The sequence below is a fragment of the Monodelphis domestica genome, chromosome 3 (assembly GCF_027887165.1).
Source record: "Monodelphis domestica isolate mMonDom1 chromosome 3, mMonDom1.pri, whole genome shotgun sequence".
Lineage (NCBI taxonomy): Eukaryota > Metazoa > Chordata > Mammalia > Didelphimorphia > Didelphidae > Monodelphis > Monodelphis domestica.
The window spans coordinates 105,711,116-105,724,334 of NC_077229.1; the positions used below are offsets into that span (position 1 = coordinate 105,711,116).

The 13,219-nt window shown below is 41.6% G+C and overlaps 1 protein-coding gene across 2 annotated transcripts in view; it reads right to left on the reverse strand.

Annotated features, from left to right (window-relative positions):
- Window positions 1-13,219, reverse strand: part of RHPN1 (rhophilin Rho GTPase binding protein 1) — a 49,823-nt gene that overhangs the window by 13,286 nt on the left and 23,318 nt on the right. For both annotated transcript variants that reach the window (XM_007488840.3, XM_056822947.1), the window contains 5 exons: window positions 11,642-11,717; window positions 7,972-8,049; window positions 4,086-4,210; window positions 2,790-2,956; window positions 1,432-1,619 (listed from right to left, as the gene is read on the reverse strand). In XM_007488840.3, coding sequence (XP_007488902.2) covers window positions 1,432-1,619; window positions 2,790-2,956; window positions 4,086-4,210; window positions 7,972-8,049; window positions 11,642-11,717 — 634 coding nt within the window. The remainder of the gene's footprint in view (window positions 1-1,431; window positions 1,620-2,789; window positions 2,957-4,085; window positions 4,211-7,971; window positions 8,050-11,641; window positions 11,718-13,219) is intronic.

Genomic DNA, 13,219 nt, shown 5'->3' on the forward strand with positions numbered 1-13,219 from the left:
TCTCTCTCTCTCTCTCTCTCTCTCTCTCTCTCTCTCACACACACACACACACACACACACACACACACACTCTCTCTCTGTGCGTCTTTCTCTCTCACACACATACACACTCTCTCTCTCTCTCTCTCTGTTTCTCTCTCTCTCTATTTCTCTCACACACACTCTCTCTCTCTGTGTCTCACACACTCTCGCTCTCTTTCTCTCTCTCTCTCTTTCTCTCTTCTCTCTCTCTCTCTCTCTCTCTCTCTCTCACACACACACACACACACACACACACACATACACACACACACACAGGTTTTCTTCTCTTAAGGTTACTGATTCTCCTCCTACTTGTCTGACTTCTTTTCCAGTGTCCTTTGCTGGATCTTTATACAGGTTGTGACCACTGAAGGTGTCCCCCAGGGCTCTTTCCTGGTCTCTCTTCACTTCTCCCTCTACACTGTTTCACTTGATCACCTCACTGTCATTCCTATGCTAATAATTCTCAGATTTGTTTATCCAGCCCCAATCTCTCTCCTCACCTCCAGACTTGCATATTCAACTGCCTATTAGACATCTTAAATTCAATATGCCCAAAATGAACTATCTTTCCCCACCAAAACTCTGCCCCCCTTTGAACTTCCCTCTCACTATCCTTCCTGTGATAGCACCATCATCCTTCCAGTCTTCTACTCAAAACCAGGGTGGTCTTTCTCAATTCTTTACTCTCTTTCCCCATCCCAATATTCAATCTATAGCCAAGTCCTACCAAATTTACCTTCACAATATCTTTCCTATATGCCCCATTCTCCCCTCTGGCACTGCCACCATGCTGATGAAGGCCCTCATCACCTCATGCCTAAACTACTGCAACAGCCTGATGGTTGGTCCCCCTGTTACAACAAGTCTCCCCACTCCACTCAGCTCCCAAAGTGAGCTTCTTAAAGTACAAGTCTGTCTGTATCAATCCTTCTACTCAATAAACTCCAGAGGCTTCCTGTGATCTCTAGGATCAAAAATAAAATCCATTCCAGCCTTCTTAAACTCCTTACTGTTCCCCACACTTGCCATTCCATTCCTTGCTCTTGGGCATCTGAGCATGATTTCCTCCACACCTACAATGCACTTCCTTCCTTAGCTCTGCCTCTTAGAAGTCTGATCTTCTTTCTAAAACTCAATTTCATTTTTTTTCCATTCACAGAACTTTTATTCCACTTACATCAACACAGTTTCATTTTACAGACAAGAAACTAAGAATTATGATGGGAAATGAACTTGTCTGAGGTCACAAAGGTAAGAAGTGGTAGCTCTGGGATTCAAATTTAGGTTCTCTTTCAAAGATTGCCTTATCTCCATTCCCTCTCAAATGCAATCAGCCACTGGCTCAGTCTATTCTGGTTGTGCTCAAGAACCTGAGACGGAGAAGTAGGGATTCATCGAGGGGCCTACCCGGGCTGCTTCTTGAGCAAGTCTCATCTGGGAGAGAGGTTCTCGGGGAGTCCCAGCCAGGGTCAGCTGCTCAAAGACACACTCCTGGACCTGGGCAGTCATGAGTCGAACCAACATGGAGAGAGAGGCCATGCTCATGTCCAGGCTGGGAGCATTAGAGAAATTTTCCTTCAAATAGTTAAAGGCACCTGTAGGATCAGAAAATACCATTTAGGAAATGGTTCCTAATAGGTTCCACAAAATTCCTTTTAAAAAAAAATTCCTTTTCAACCCACTGGGCCAGCTGTAGCCACAGAGAAGGAAAGGAATTGGGCTTTAGGGGCAGGAACGAAGCAATTCTTTCTTAGCAATATTCCTGAGGAGAGCAACAGCCTCTCTCCCACTCTGAGGCTGTCCGGAGGATTCCAAGTCTCTGAGGTGGTGCCTTGTAAACTGGCCCTTATTCTTTTAGTTACAGAACTGAGTATGCTGACAGAAGGGAAAGAAGGAGATCAAAGGGAGACCTCATCATGGTACAGCAGTCTGGGTCTGATGAGTCTGGCACCCAGGGTGCAAATTCTGTCTATCTCCTGTCGAGGTGCCCTCTGTGGCACACCAAAGGAAGAATCTCACGCATTGGGCTGTGTTCCAAGCCCAGAGACCACCAAAGCACTGACACTCTGTGTCACAAAGTCATTTCAGCCCTTTCATCTTTTCCCAGTCACATCTGTGGCCAAGAGATCTTAATACCAGGCAGATCAAAACATGACTCATTTGGGGCAGCAAGGTGGCATGATGAAGTTGGAAGGACTGGGGTTCAAATCTGGCCTCAGACACACCCTAGCTGTGTAACCCTGAGCTAGTCACTTAACCTCAATTCCCTATTTCCTTTCTTCTTTTTTCCCTTAGGATCAATATCAATTCTAAGACAGAAGGTGAGGGTTAAAAAAATAAACAAAAGAAACATAGACTAGTTCCTTCCCCTCTTCTCATACTCTGCCCCAGTGTAGCATTTAGTCTTATCTTCACTCCCCCATCAATTGGTCTCAACCCCTATTCACTGCCCCACAGACTGTTCCACTTGAGTTTATTATCTCTTCATACTGGCTCACCTATATTCAATTTTTGTTTTGCTTTGTAGATAGAATCCACCCCACCCCAAAGTCTCAAGGCCCAGTGATGACAAGGGGGATATCTTCTCCTCCTCTAGACTCCCTTATCCCACATGACAGAGTTCTAAAGAAAAATATGTACACATTATATACAAATTGGGACCTATCATATGGAGATATGCTGCTTCTTCCTAATAGACTCCAGCAAGAAGTGATTCTGTTGCTCAAAGGTGACCATCCCATCCCTAGGGCAAGAGGGAGACCTACCTGCTGCTCTCTGGAAAGCTTCGATGGCACAGTCAATGCCTGTCCTGGTGCCTCGGTCCTGCCGGGCCCCAATCTGGGTATAAAGAGCACCGATGTTAAAAAGGACACTCCCCTTCTCAAAGGCCAGGGTCCTCTGGTGGGAGGGGACCCCAGTGAGGGAATCGTACCTAGAGAAATGAAGAGAAACAGGAATGTGGGTCAAGTTGGGGAGCTCTCCATCTAATACTTAGGCCATTTATAAAACTATCAGCCACCACTTTCTCCTTTCATCGGGCCAATCTATGTGGACCCAGACAAATCCAGAGTACACTATGGGTGAAGAAGAAGGATATGAGGCATAACCCCTGCTCTCAGAGAGTTCATACTCTGATTGAGAAGACAAGACACCCAGAGGAAAGGATAAATGGTTTCTTCATCTGCCTGTAAAGAGATGCTTTAGATTACAGCCTTAGGAATACTAATAACATGGAAATAGGTCTTGATCAATGATACATATATAACCCAATGGATTTGCTCATTGGCTATGGGAGGGGGGTGGGAGGAGGGGAAGGAAAGAACATGAATCATGTAAACATGGAAAAGTATTCTAAATTAATTAATTAAATAAACTTAAAAAAAGATTACTGCCTTAGGAGAGGAAGGGAATAAATTAGGATGTCCTATGAGGTTTTTTGTTTTTTTTTCTATTTGGGGATTCCAATTGCTCAATTATTCTATAATTCCAAGTTTCTGTGAGTCTGAAATTCTCAAAATCCTTCTAAGACACCAAGGATCTGTGAATCTAAGGTTATACAATTCTGTGATTCTAGGAAATAGTTTACTTCAAGCTTTCCCTGATCCAGGATTTTGCCATTCCCACTACAAATGTATATCTATCACACTCTCTCTGAGAACTTCATCAAAGATCAAAGCCAGTTCTTAAGAGTTGTCCAATCCTCTTTGGGATAACCCAAAACCTCCACGAATAGATATCCCCTCTATAGCAGCAACCATGTTTTAGTACCCAGGTTCTGACCAAATATCTCCATTGAAAGGGAGATGCTCATTACATCACAAGGTGGCCCATTTTATATGTTAGACGATTGCTTTCCATCAAGCATGGTAGCTGCATGTGTGGTCAAATTTCAGGAAAATGAAAAGAAAGGAAGAAGGGAATTAAACTTACATTTAGGAAGGTCTGTCAGAACTTGAACATCAAAATAAAGGGCAGAGGCCACATCCTGGATCCTGTCCCCTCACCAGCCCCTGACCATTTCCTGTATTTCTGAGGAAGATACTAACTCATCCCTTGCTCACCAGTGGAAGAAGACGCCAAGATTTTTATTGGGAGAAAAGAAGCGGATGTCCAGAAAATAGAGCTGGTTATAGTATTCCATGAGGAGATCCAGACCAGCCTCATTTCTGCTAGGTGTTCGAATGGCCTGTTAGGGGAAAGATCCAAGATAGTCAAATCAACAAACATTCATGTGCCAGACCTTCAGCTAAGTGTTGGGGATACAAAGAAAGGTGAAAACAGTCCCTGACTTAATGGAGCTTATATTTTTTGGAGAGATTACGTGTAAACAACTACCTACAAATAAGACAGATAGATAGATAGACAGAAGGATAGATAGAGAGATACAGATAGATAGAGAGGTGGATAGGTGGATAGACAGAAGGATAGAGATAGATAGATAGATAGATAGATAGATAGATAGATAGATAGAGATAGAAATATAGATAGATAGAAAGACTGATAGAAAGATAGATAAATGATAGAGAAATAAAAATAAGTTAGTAACTAATTTTTAACTAAGACCTAAAAGAAGCCAGGGAAGATGGGAGGAAAAAGATTCTAGGAAAGGAGGAGAGCTATAACAAATGCATTAAGTCAGGAAATAGACTGTCTTGTTCAAGAATAGAAAGAAGTCCAGTGTCACTAGATCACAGAATAGGAGAGGGTAAAGTGTAAGAAGGGGGCAAGGTAAGAAAGAGTCAGCTTATGGAAGACTTTAAGCCAAATAAAAGATTTTATATTTGATCCTGGATTCAATTAGGCGTGTGTGAGAGAATGTATGTGTATGAGAGAGACAAATAGATAGACAAAGTGAGAGAAAGAAAGATAAAGAGGCGGGGGGGGGGGGGGGGGAGGAGACAGAGACAGAGATAGAGTGCACAGAGAGACAGAGTGACATGGTCAGATCATTTCACTAGCTGAGTGGAGGATCGACTGGAATGGAAAGAGAGTTGAGACAGGAGATCACCCAGCAGACTACTGCAGGAGTCTAGGGGCTGGCAACCTGAACTAGAGTGGGGGCAGAGTCTGAGCAGAGAAGGCAAAATCTAAATGGATCCTGTTGTGGCATGTCCAGGATGCCCTCCAAGTGTAACCCCCTACTCTCCTGTAGAAGTCTTCTACCTTCCAATTAAGCACACTTTCCACTATTACTAAGGAGAGCCATACAGCGGTCTCTCTGAGAGTATGAGGTTTCTCTGTCTAAGTGTGATGATCCAGTTGAGTAATGGAGATGAGAGACACTGTGTGCTCAGGCCCATGTGCATAGGCGTCACACAGTGTTCTGCCATAGCATGAAGGTTCATTTATTAAATAGGTTCGTGATTACATTCTTCTTTGGCACACATATCAATTTTCTACATATATGTTTCCATGGAACTTAACAATAAGACACATAGCCTAAGGAGATAGTCAATGAAACATTGTTGCTATAGATGAATGACATAAACAGGGTGATCTAGAGGTTAGTTCTCCCTGACCTATGTAACCACGAAAATGTGGGTTTCAAGACTGTGAATTGCCAAAACTGTAAAGATAATTTTTAGTGTCTTGATTAAATAAAAAATAAGTGGTCGCCTCAGACACTTCCCAGCTGTGTGACCCTGGGTAAGTCATTTGACCCCCATTGCCTAGCCCTTACCACTCTCCTGCCTTGGAGCCAATACTCAGTATTGACTCCAAGATAGAAGGTAAGGGTTTAAAAAAAAAAAGTGGTCGCAAAAAAAAGTGGTCGCCATGGGAAAAATTCCCAAATATGAAAATACCCAAGTCAGCTGGGTTTTATGGAGATTTTAATTAATACAAATGAAGGAATTAAGGGAAGGGAGAGAAAGAAAGAAGAAATAGTAGGAAGGATCTAGGCCAAATGTCCCAGGCCTGAGCCTTAAGAGAGACTAGTCAGTCTTTTATCACTCACCACAAATCGTCCCAAGCATAAAACTCTAGTCCTTCACTGAAATCCTTAACTCCTACTTAGTTCAGAGAGCCAGCTCCTCCAAACTAACTCCAAACTCCAACTAAGTTCAGAGAGCCAGCTCCTCCAAACTAACTCTAAACTCTCACTAAGTTCAGAGAGCCAGCTCCTTTTAAAGAGAAATTTCTCTTATGTCACCTCCCCTAAATTTTCACATCTACCAATCATAGTAGACGTTACCCCAGGACTGACCATTCTTAGTTCACATCTTCTTTTGTTATCATCTTCTCTGATTAGATTATATCTTCTGAGTATTTCACATCTCTTTGCTAAGTTTGCCCTTTGTAAGTTGCTTGACCTTTTAGTGATTAATTTAACCTTTATAGGTACTTAGTACCCTTTTGTATTGGATCTAAAAACAGACCAACTAGCTTAGGGTTTTTGCTTCACTATAAGTATGAGTTGGGGACTTTTCATTGTTCAGTAAGGAGTTTACAACTTTATCTTCCGCTAAAGTATGCCTAAGTATGGGTGGAGTAATGTTAATATTCCCAATACATTCCTGATCAAGTACCTCCATTTGTTACAATAAGGGAATAGCTTAACCAAATCTTCTAAGGTAGAGTCTAAGCAGTTTTACGATTCACACCTAGGAGAATCATTGGTACTTTTGGTCAGCTTTCACAATCAATCATAATTACCTAGGAGATAGGTAACAAAACATTTTCATATCTAAGTGCAAGGTTAGAGGGCAATTTAATGACAGACCAAATTTGGGGTTTTCCTCAATTTACAAGTTTTGTTTTTCTTGTGTTACTTTAAAGCACCTGGCAATGTTGCCTGGTTTCTGTCCATCAACAAATTCATTGGAGTGTGATAACTGTAAGGAAAGATTTATTATGGTGCTCAAGCATTGGGATAGTGTTTATTGTAGGTCCTTGGAGAATATCTGTACTTGAGTGAGAGAAGGGAGGGGTGATGGGCAATAATCTTTGGGCTTTAATTCTGTAAATACAATCTTTTGGGGGTAATAATCTAGGGGGATTAAAGTGGAATATATATGTATTGATCCTATAAGTATTTGCTCTCATATTATTTCTCCTGTATTGGGGAGAGAATAATAATCATAACAAGTTCATTAGGTAGGAAAGTTGGAGAGAGAGAAGTCACAGAAGGGGATCAGCAGGGGGCCTTGTTTTCAGGGGGTTGCCTTGCAGTTCCCAGCTTCCAAATGTGACCTTGTCAACCAGTGGGAGTTTGTTGGCTCCCCACAGTTTAAGAAATAGACTAAAAAGCTTCTGTATCCAAACATGGGCTATTCTTTGGAGATAGCCCTTCTACAGATTGGCAAACTGATATCACTTTCCAGAGGGCAAAAATGGAATTCCAGAGACTTGGATTCTTGCTATTCCAACCTGGGACAGTTAGTTGGTACAAAGGAGAGAGTGCTGGGCCTGGACTCAGAAAGATCTGAGCTGACCTTAGACACTTATTAGCTTATTAGTATGACCCTGGGCAAGTCACTTACCCTGTTTGCCTCTGTTTCCTAATCTATAAAATGGGGATAATAACAGCACTTACACCCTCCCAGGGGTTTTGTGAAGATAATACAATATTTGTAAAGTTCTTCACCAGGGCAAGGCACAATGTATGCACTATATAAACATTAGCTATAGTCCAGCACCTGGCACATACATGCTCCATAAATGTATGCTCTTATTATTATTACTCAATAAATCACAAAACAATTTAGTCTAATTCTTTCATTTTTACAAATGGGGAAAATGAAGTAAATAAAGGCAAAGCAAGCTGCCCAGGGCTAATCAATCAGCCAATAAGTGACAAAGCCAGGACCAGGTATTTTCTGATTCCTTCCCTCCATCCCATCCTCACTTTGGAGTTCCTTCCCCATAGGCCCTCACTCTCATAAGTCTCATGCGCTACACATGCTTGCCTTCACAGTCCATGGAATACCCAGCCCACTGTGTACACACCTGTCTCAGGTCTGTGAGTTTCTTGATCTCGACTTCATAGGAGGCACTGTCCTCTCCATAGTGCTCCGAGATCATCTCCTAAGGAAGGAAAGGGAGAGGGATGGGGTTCAGTTCTGAAAGTCTCCTTCTAGGAAGGCCACAGATACACTGGAAAGAGTATATAGGAAGGCAGCCAAGATGGCAAAAGGGATTGGAATTATGCCACAACAGAATCCATGGAACAGACTAGGGATGTTTCTTTGAAGACTGAAAACTCAGTAGAGCATAGCAGCTCTTGTAAAGTACTTGAAATAAAATGGTATATTGGAGACAGCCCTGGACTTAGAGCCAGGAAGATCTGAGTGCAAATCTTCCCTCAGACACTAAAAAGCTGTTCGACCGTGAACAAGTCATTTAACCTCTTAGCCTCAGTTTCTTCATAGGTAAAATGAGAAGGTTAGAATTAATGGTATCTGAAGTCTCTTTTAGTTCTAATCTCTATTTTTCCAAGGGTTGATGGGCTATCACAGAAGAAATTTTAATTGTTCCACTTTGCCTCAAAGGACAGAACTAGGAAGAATAGGTAGAAAGTATAGGTTCAGCATACAGAAAAATTACATAAATATTGAAGTTATCCAAAAGTAGAAAGAGCTCAGGAGAGGATTTCAAGGGAGAGCTTAGATGACTCCTTCCTGGATGCATCATAAAGAAAATTCCAGTTGGAAGAATTGAACTAGATGGTCTCAAAGACCCATTCCTACTCAAAGATTCTATAAATTTGGTAAAAGCACCAACTATTGATGGTATAACTCATCAAATTTGTAGATGCTGCAAAGCTGGGAGGGATGACTTACACGATGGATGATATTATTTCGTATGAAGAGGGAATGGTGAGGCTAGACAGTATTTCCTACTTGGGAAACTGATTTTCTGACCTCAAATTAGAGGCTTTATGTTTTCTGTATTAAATTGAATCTTTCTAAATTTGGCCTACCTTGGTAGCCTGTCAAGACCTTTTTGGGTCCTGACTATTATAAAAAGTATTACCAATCCCAATTCTACATCAGCTATAAATCAGATTAAACATGTCATCTATGCCTTTATACAGGTTGCTCATGAAAATATTAAAGAAGGAGCAGGTAGAGGGCTCAGTGGATGGAGAGTCGGGTCTAGATATGGGAGGTCCTGGTTTTAAATGTGGCCTCAGACACTTGTGTGACCCTGGGCAAGTCATTTAACTCCCATTTCCTAGCCCTTATCACTCTTCTGCCTTGAAACCAATACACAATATTGATTCAAAGACAGAAGGTAAGGGTTTGTTGTTTTTTTTATTACATTAAATTAAATTTAAATTTAAAAATTAAAATGTTAAAGAACTCACAGCCAAGGTTAGCATCTGGAATACTCTACTAGAGAAGTCCCTTCAGAATGCTTCCAACCCATACTACTTTTTACGTGTAGTCATTCAATAACAACAATACTAATAACTAAATGTATAAAGTGCTCTAAGGTTTACAAAGCACTTTCCAAATATTCTCTCATTTGATCCTCACAAGCCACAGGTGCTCCTACTAACCCCATTTTAGAGAGGAAACTGAAGTAGACAAAGATCAAATGATTTGTCTAAGGAAACATGGCCGGTGTCTGAGGTTGGATTTGAACCTGAGTTTTCCTGACTCGGGGTCTAGCACTCTATCCATGAGGGTACCTAAGTGCCTCAATCAGTTCCCAATAAACATCTCTCGAGTTCCACAAGGATTGCATGACAGCTTGGCGAAAAGCAGGAGTGAAATCTAGTATTATCATTGCTGTTATTGCAATAAGGAGACCTGGTTTCACTATGAGGTCACAGACAGTCATTTCCCATGAAAGATGCAGTTTAGTATATATAAAATGAGGCTGTAATCACTGCGCTAGCTTACTCTGTGAGCTTTTGGAGGAACGAATTTTATAAACCTTTTTAAGAAGTGCAGACACGGGAGCTGGTATTATTTTTGCTGCTGCTAGAAGCAGGTGCTAGGAAACAACAGCTGAAGATGTTGGCCTTGGCAGAAGAAGGTTGTTGTCAGCCAGGATGCTGGTGGAATTGGGAGGTGGGAGTTAACCCTCCTCATGCTCCCATAATACCAGCTGGAACTCTTGCAAGAAAAGAAATGACCATGAAAACCTAAGGAAATATGGGTGAACTTTGCCCCAGGGTGGTCTGATCTGGGACCCAGCTGTGGCCTCCATTTGGCAGGTGGGAAAAAAAAAAAATATATATATATATATGTGTATACATTAAAAGAAATAATTTAATTAATTAATTAAAATTAAATTAATAGTAATAAAATAATTAAAATTAATAGTAATGAAATTAAATTAAATTAAAGTTAAAAATTAAATTAAAATAATTAAAATTTTAAATTAAAAATTTTTAAAAACAAAGTTGTTTTGCAAGCAGAGACTACCTTTTTCTGATATATGTATATATATGGCAATTTTTAGATTCTGATGGAGGGCTTATGAGACCCCCAAAGAGACCCCCCCCAACTACTGCTTTTATCATTCTGGCATGTGGTTTTTGTTTTTATCTTCCTGGAAAAAAATTATTTAAACCTTTAGCCTCTGTATTGGAATCAATATTGTGTACTGGTTCCAAGGCAGAAGGACTAGGGAAATGTGTCTCATCCAGTCACACACCTAGGAAGTGCCACATTTGAACCCAGAACCTCTGTCTGGCTCTTAATCCACTGAATCACCTAGCTGCCCCCTGAAATGCTTTTTAAGTACCTTGAGAACAAATTCTACCTTAAGACAGTAGAATATGGTTTTAGAAAAAAAGACTGTTTGAACCTTAGAATTTTTGATCCATTATACCAAATCAGGACTAGCAACTGGGACAATGGGATAGGTGATTAGACAAGGCAACAAGGATTTGAGAGAATAAATCTGGGAGTCCTGGGAGACAAGAAAGCTCAAGAACTCGGGAGCTGAGAGTTTGGGAAAAGAGAAGATATCCTGGAGCGGAAAGCAGGTCCTGGGGAATTAGTCGTGAAAGGAAGAGGAGAGGCCCAAGGGAGGCTTGGAGGTCAAGGCTGGATCTGAGCATCCTTCCTAGAACTCTACACTGACAACAACCCAAGTGGAGTGTGAGAGCTCTCTCTTAGACCTGTGAAGATTCCCAGAAGGAAAGATCGCTCTTCTCTTTGGGGAATGGGGCAGGAATCAAAGAAGGCTTCCGGAAAGCAGCAGTTGCCATGCTGGGCCTGAAGAGACAGACAGACAGAATTCCAAAAAGTAGAGATGGGGGAAGGGCACTCTAGGGTTAGGGAATGGAGAGGGCAACATTTAAAAAAAAGAAAGTCGAAACATGTCTGGCTGATGGGTGGAGAGCTGGAGAAGAGGCATCTGTAAGACTAGAGGGGGAAAGACTCAAAATGCTAAGCGGAGGAATCCAGAGTTATCGGGTAGAAACCATAATAATAATTATAAACAGCAGTTGTTCCCTTGCTAGAGTCCTTTCCTTGAAATGGCCTGGAAAGGCGGATAGCCTGAGTGTTATTCTCATTTTATAGGAGTAGAAACTGAGGCAGGAGAACGGTCAGATTTTTCAACATTTTAAACTCAGATGGTCAATTCTTCCCAACCAAGCCAAGCTCCCAATTGGGAAAGGGCCATCTTGCTCTCAGACCAAGGGCCGAGGACTTACCCTCAGCGGTGCGGCCAGATCCAAGTCTTTGGTCTCCTTCAGCCCCAGAGGGATCATGGGGACGCTGATGCCTTCACTGAAACAACAGGCCAAAAGGGACTCTGAGCTCGGAGGTTCCTCCAGGGGGTCCCCCTGCTCCTGGGCCCCTCACCCTGAGCTAAGCAGCTAGCCTAGAGAAGGAAGGGGGGCTGGATCCAGGCTTCTTCACCAAGGCCAGATACTATCTGTAAAGCACTTAGCGCAGTGCCTGCCACAGAGCAAATGTTTCATAAATGCTTCTACCCTCCCCTTTGTGGTGCTATTCCTCCCTCTGCCCCAAATCAAACCTCTGGAGACCCACCCTGGAACCAAGCTTCTGAACCCAGACCATTTTCTGCTTTGGTGCCTCACACAAATCCAGATGGATTCCACCACCACCACCAACTCTCCTTTCTACTTCTACATTTAAAGAACTATATTCAAATCAATGCTACCATATCCTATATGGCCTATCCTTCTCTTCAAACCCTTCAGAGCTTCCTAGACTAAAATACCTCCCCCCCAACCCTCAGGCATCACCCCCTAAGTAGGTTGTCCACTTCCCATTAGAAAGTAGTTCCTTAAAAAAATAAAAGCAAAAAATAAATATGAAAAAATACATTAAGTACATATCTAAAATGAAATAATTACAAATAAAATAATTAAATTAAAAATTAAAAAGCAAAGTTATTCTGATATTTGTATCTCCAGTGCTTATCATAGTGACTGCCAAAGTAATGGGACTAATAAATGCTTTTTTCCTGTATTCTTTCATTCCAACAACCCCTTGAGTCCCTTCTAAGTCTGCAATTTTATGAGCCATAGCTTCCCCTACCACCACCCCCACCCAGAAGCCCCAGCCCTATGGTTCTAGTTATCAAGTACCTGGCTTTCTCCCAACTCCAGATTCAGGGGACCCTGGTTTAAAATGAGGGATTAGAAATGGGATAAGGAGAGGCAATCATTCCTACTCACATTTCTATAGCACTTCATAAACCTTACAGTCTTTTTGCCCATAACAACTTTGAATGGGAGGGAGAGCAAATAGCGCAGACCTGTTCCTCCAGATGGAGAAACTGAGGCTTAGTGAGAAGGAATGGCCACAATTGCCCAACATTACCTGGCTAGCAAGCAAGAGCACTGAAATGAGACACTCAATAGATAGGGTGAGAAAAGCACTGGTTTGGGTTCAGGAGACCAGGTTTTGAATTCTACCTCTGCTCTTTTTTCGTTGTGCCTTTGAACTACATTTCCCAGGAGCCCACTAATATAGTCAGGGGGATATATTGGGTGCAGTTCCTGGTCTCACTCTCTTTGCTTCCTATTGGCGACTGTGGTGGAGCATGGGCTTTTTGAACAGATAGATTAGCGACGGGCATGTGGTTTTATTTTGTTACCTTTTTATTCCTTTATTTCTAGTGATCATTAATAAATAATCTCTTAAAATATAATATTTTAAATTATTACATATTAATTTAATTATTACAGTCTTGGTTTTACTCCTCTAAGACAAAAGTGTTGGATTAAATAAATGATGTTTTAGCTGTGCTCTTTGTGGTG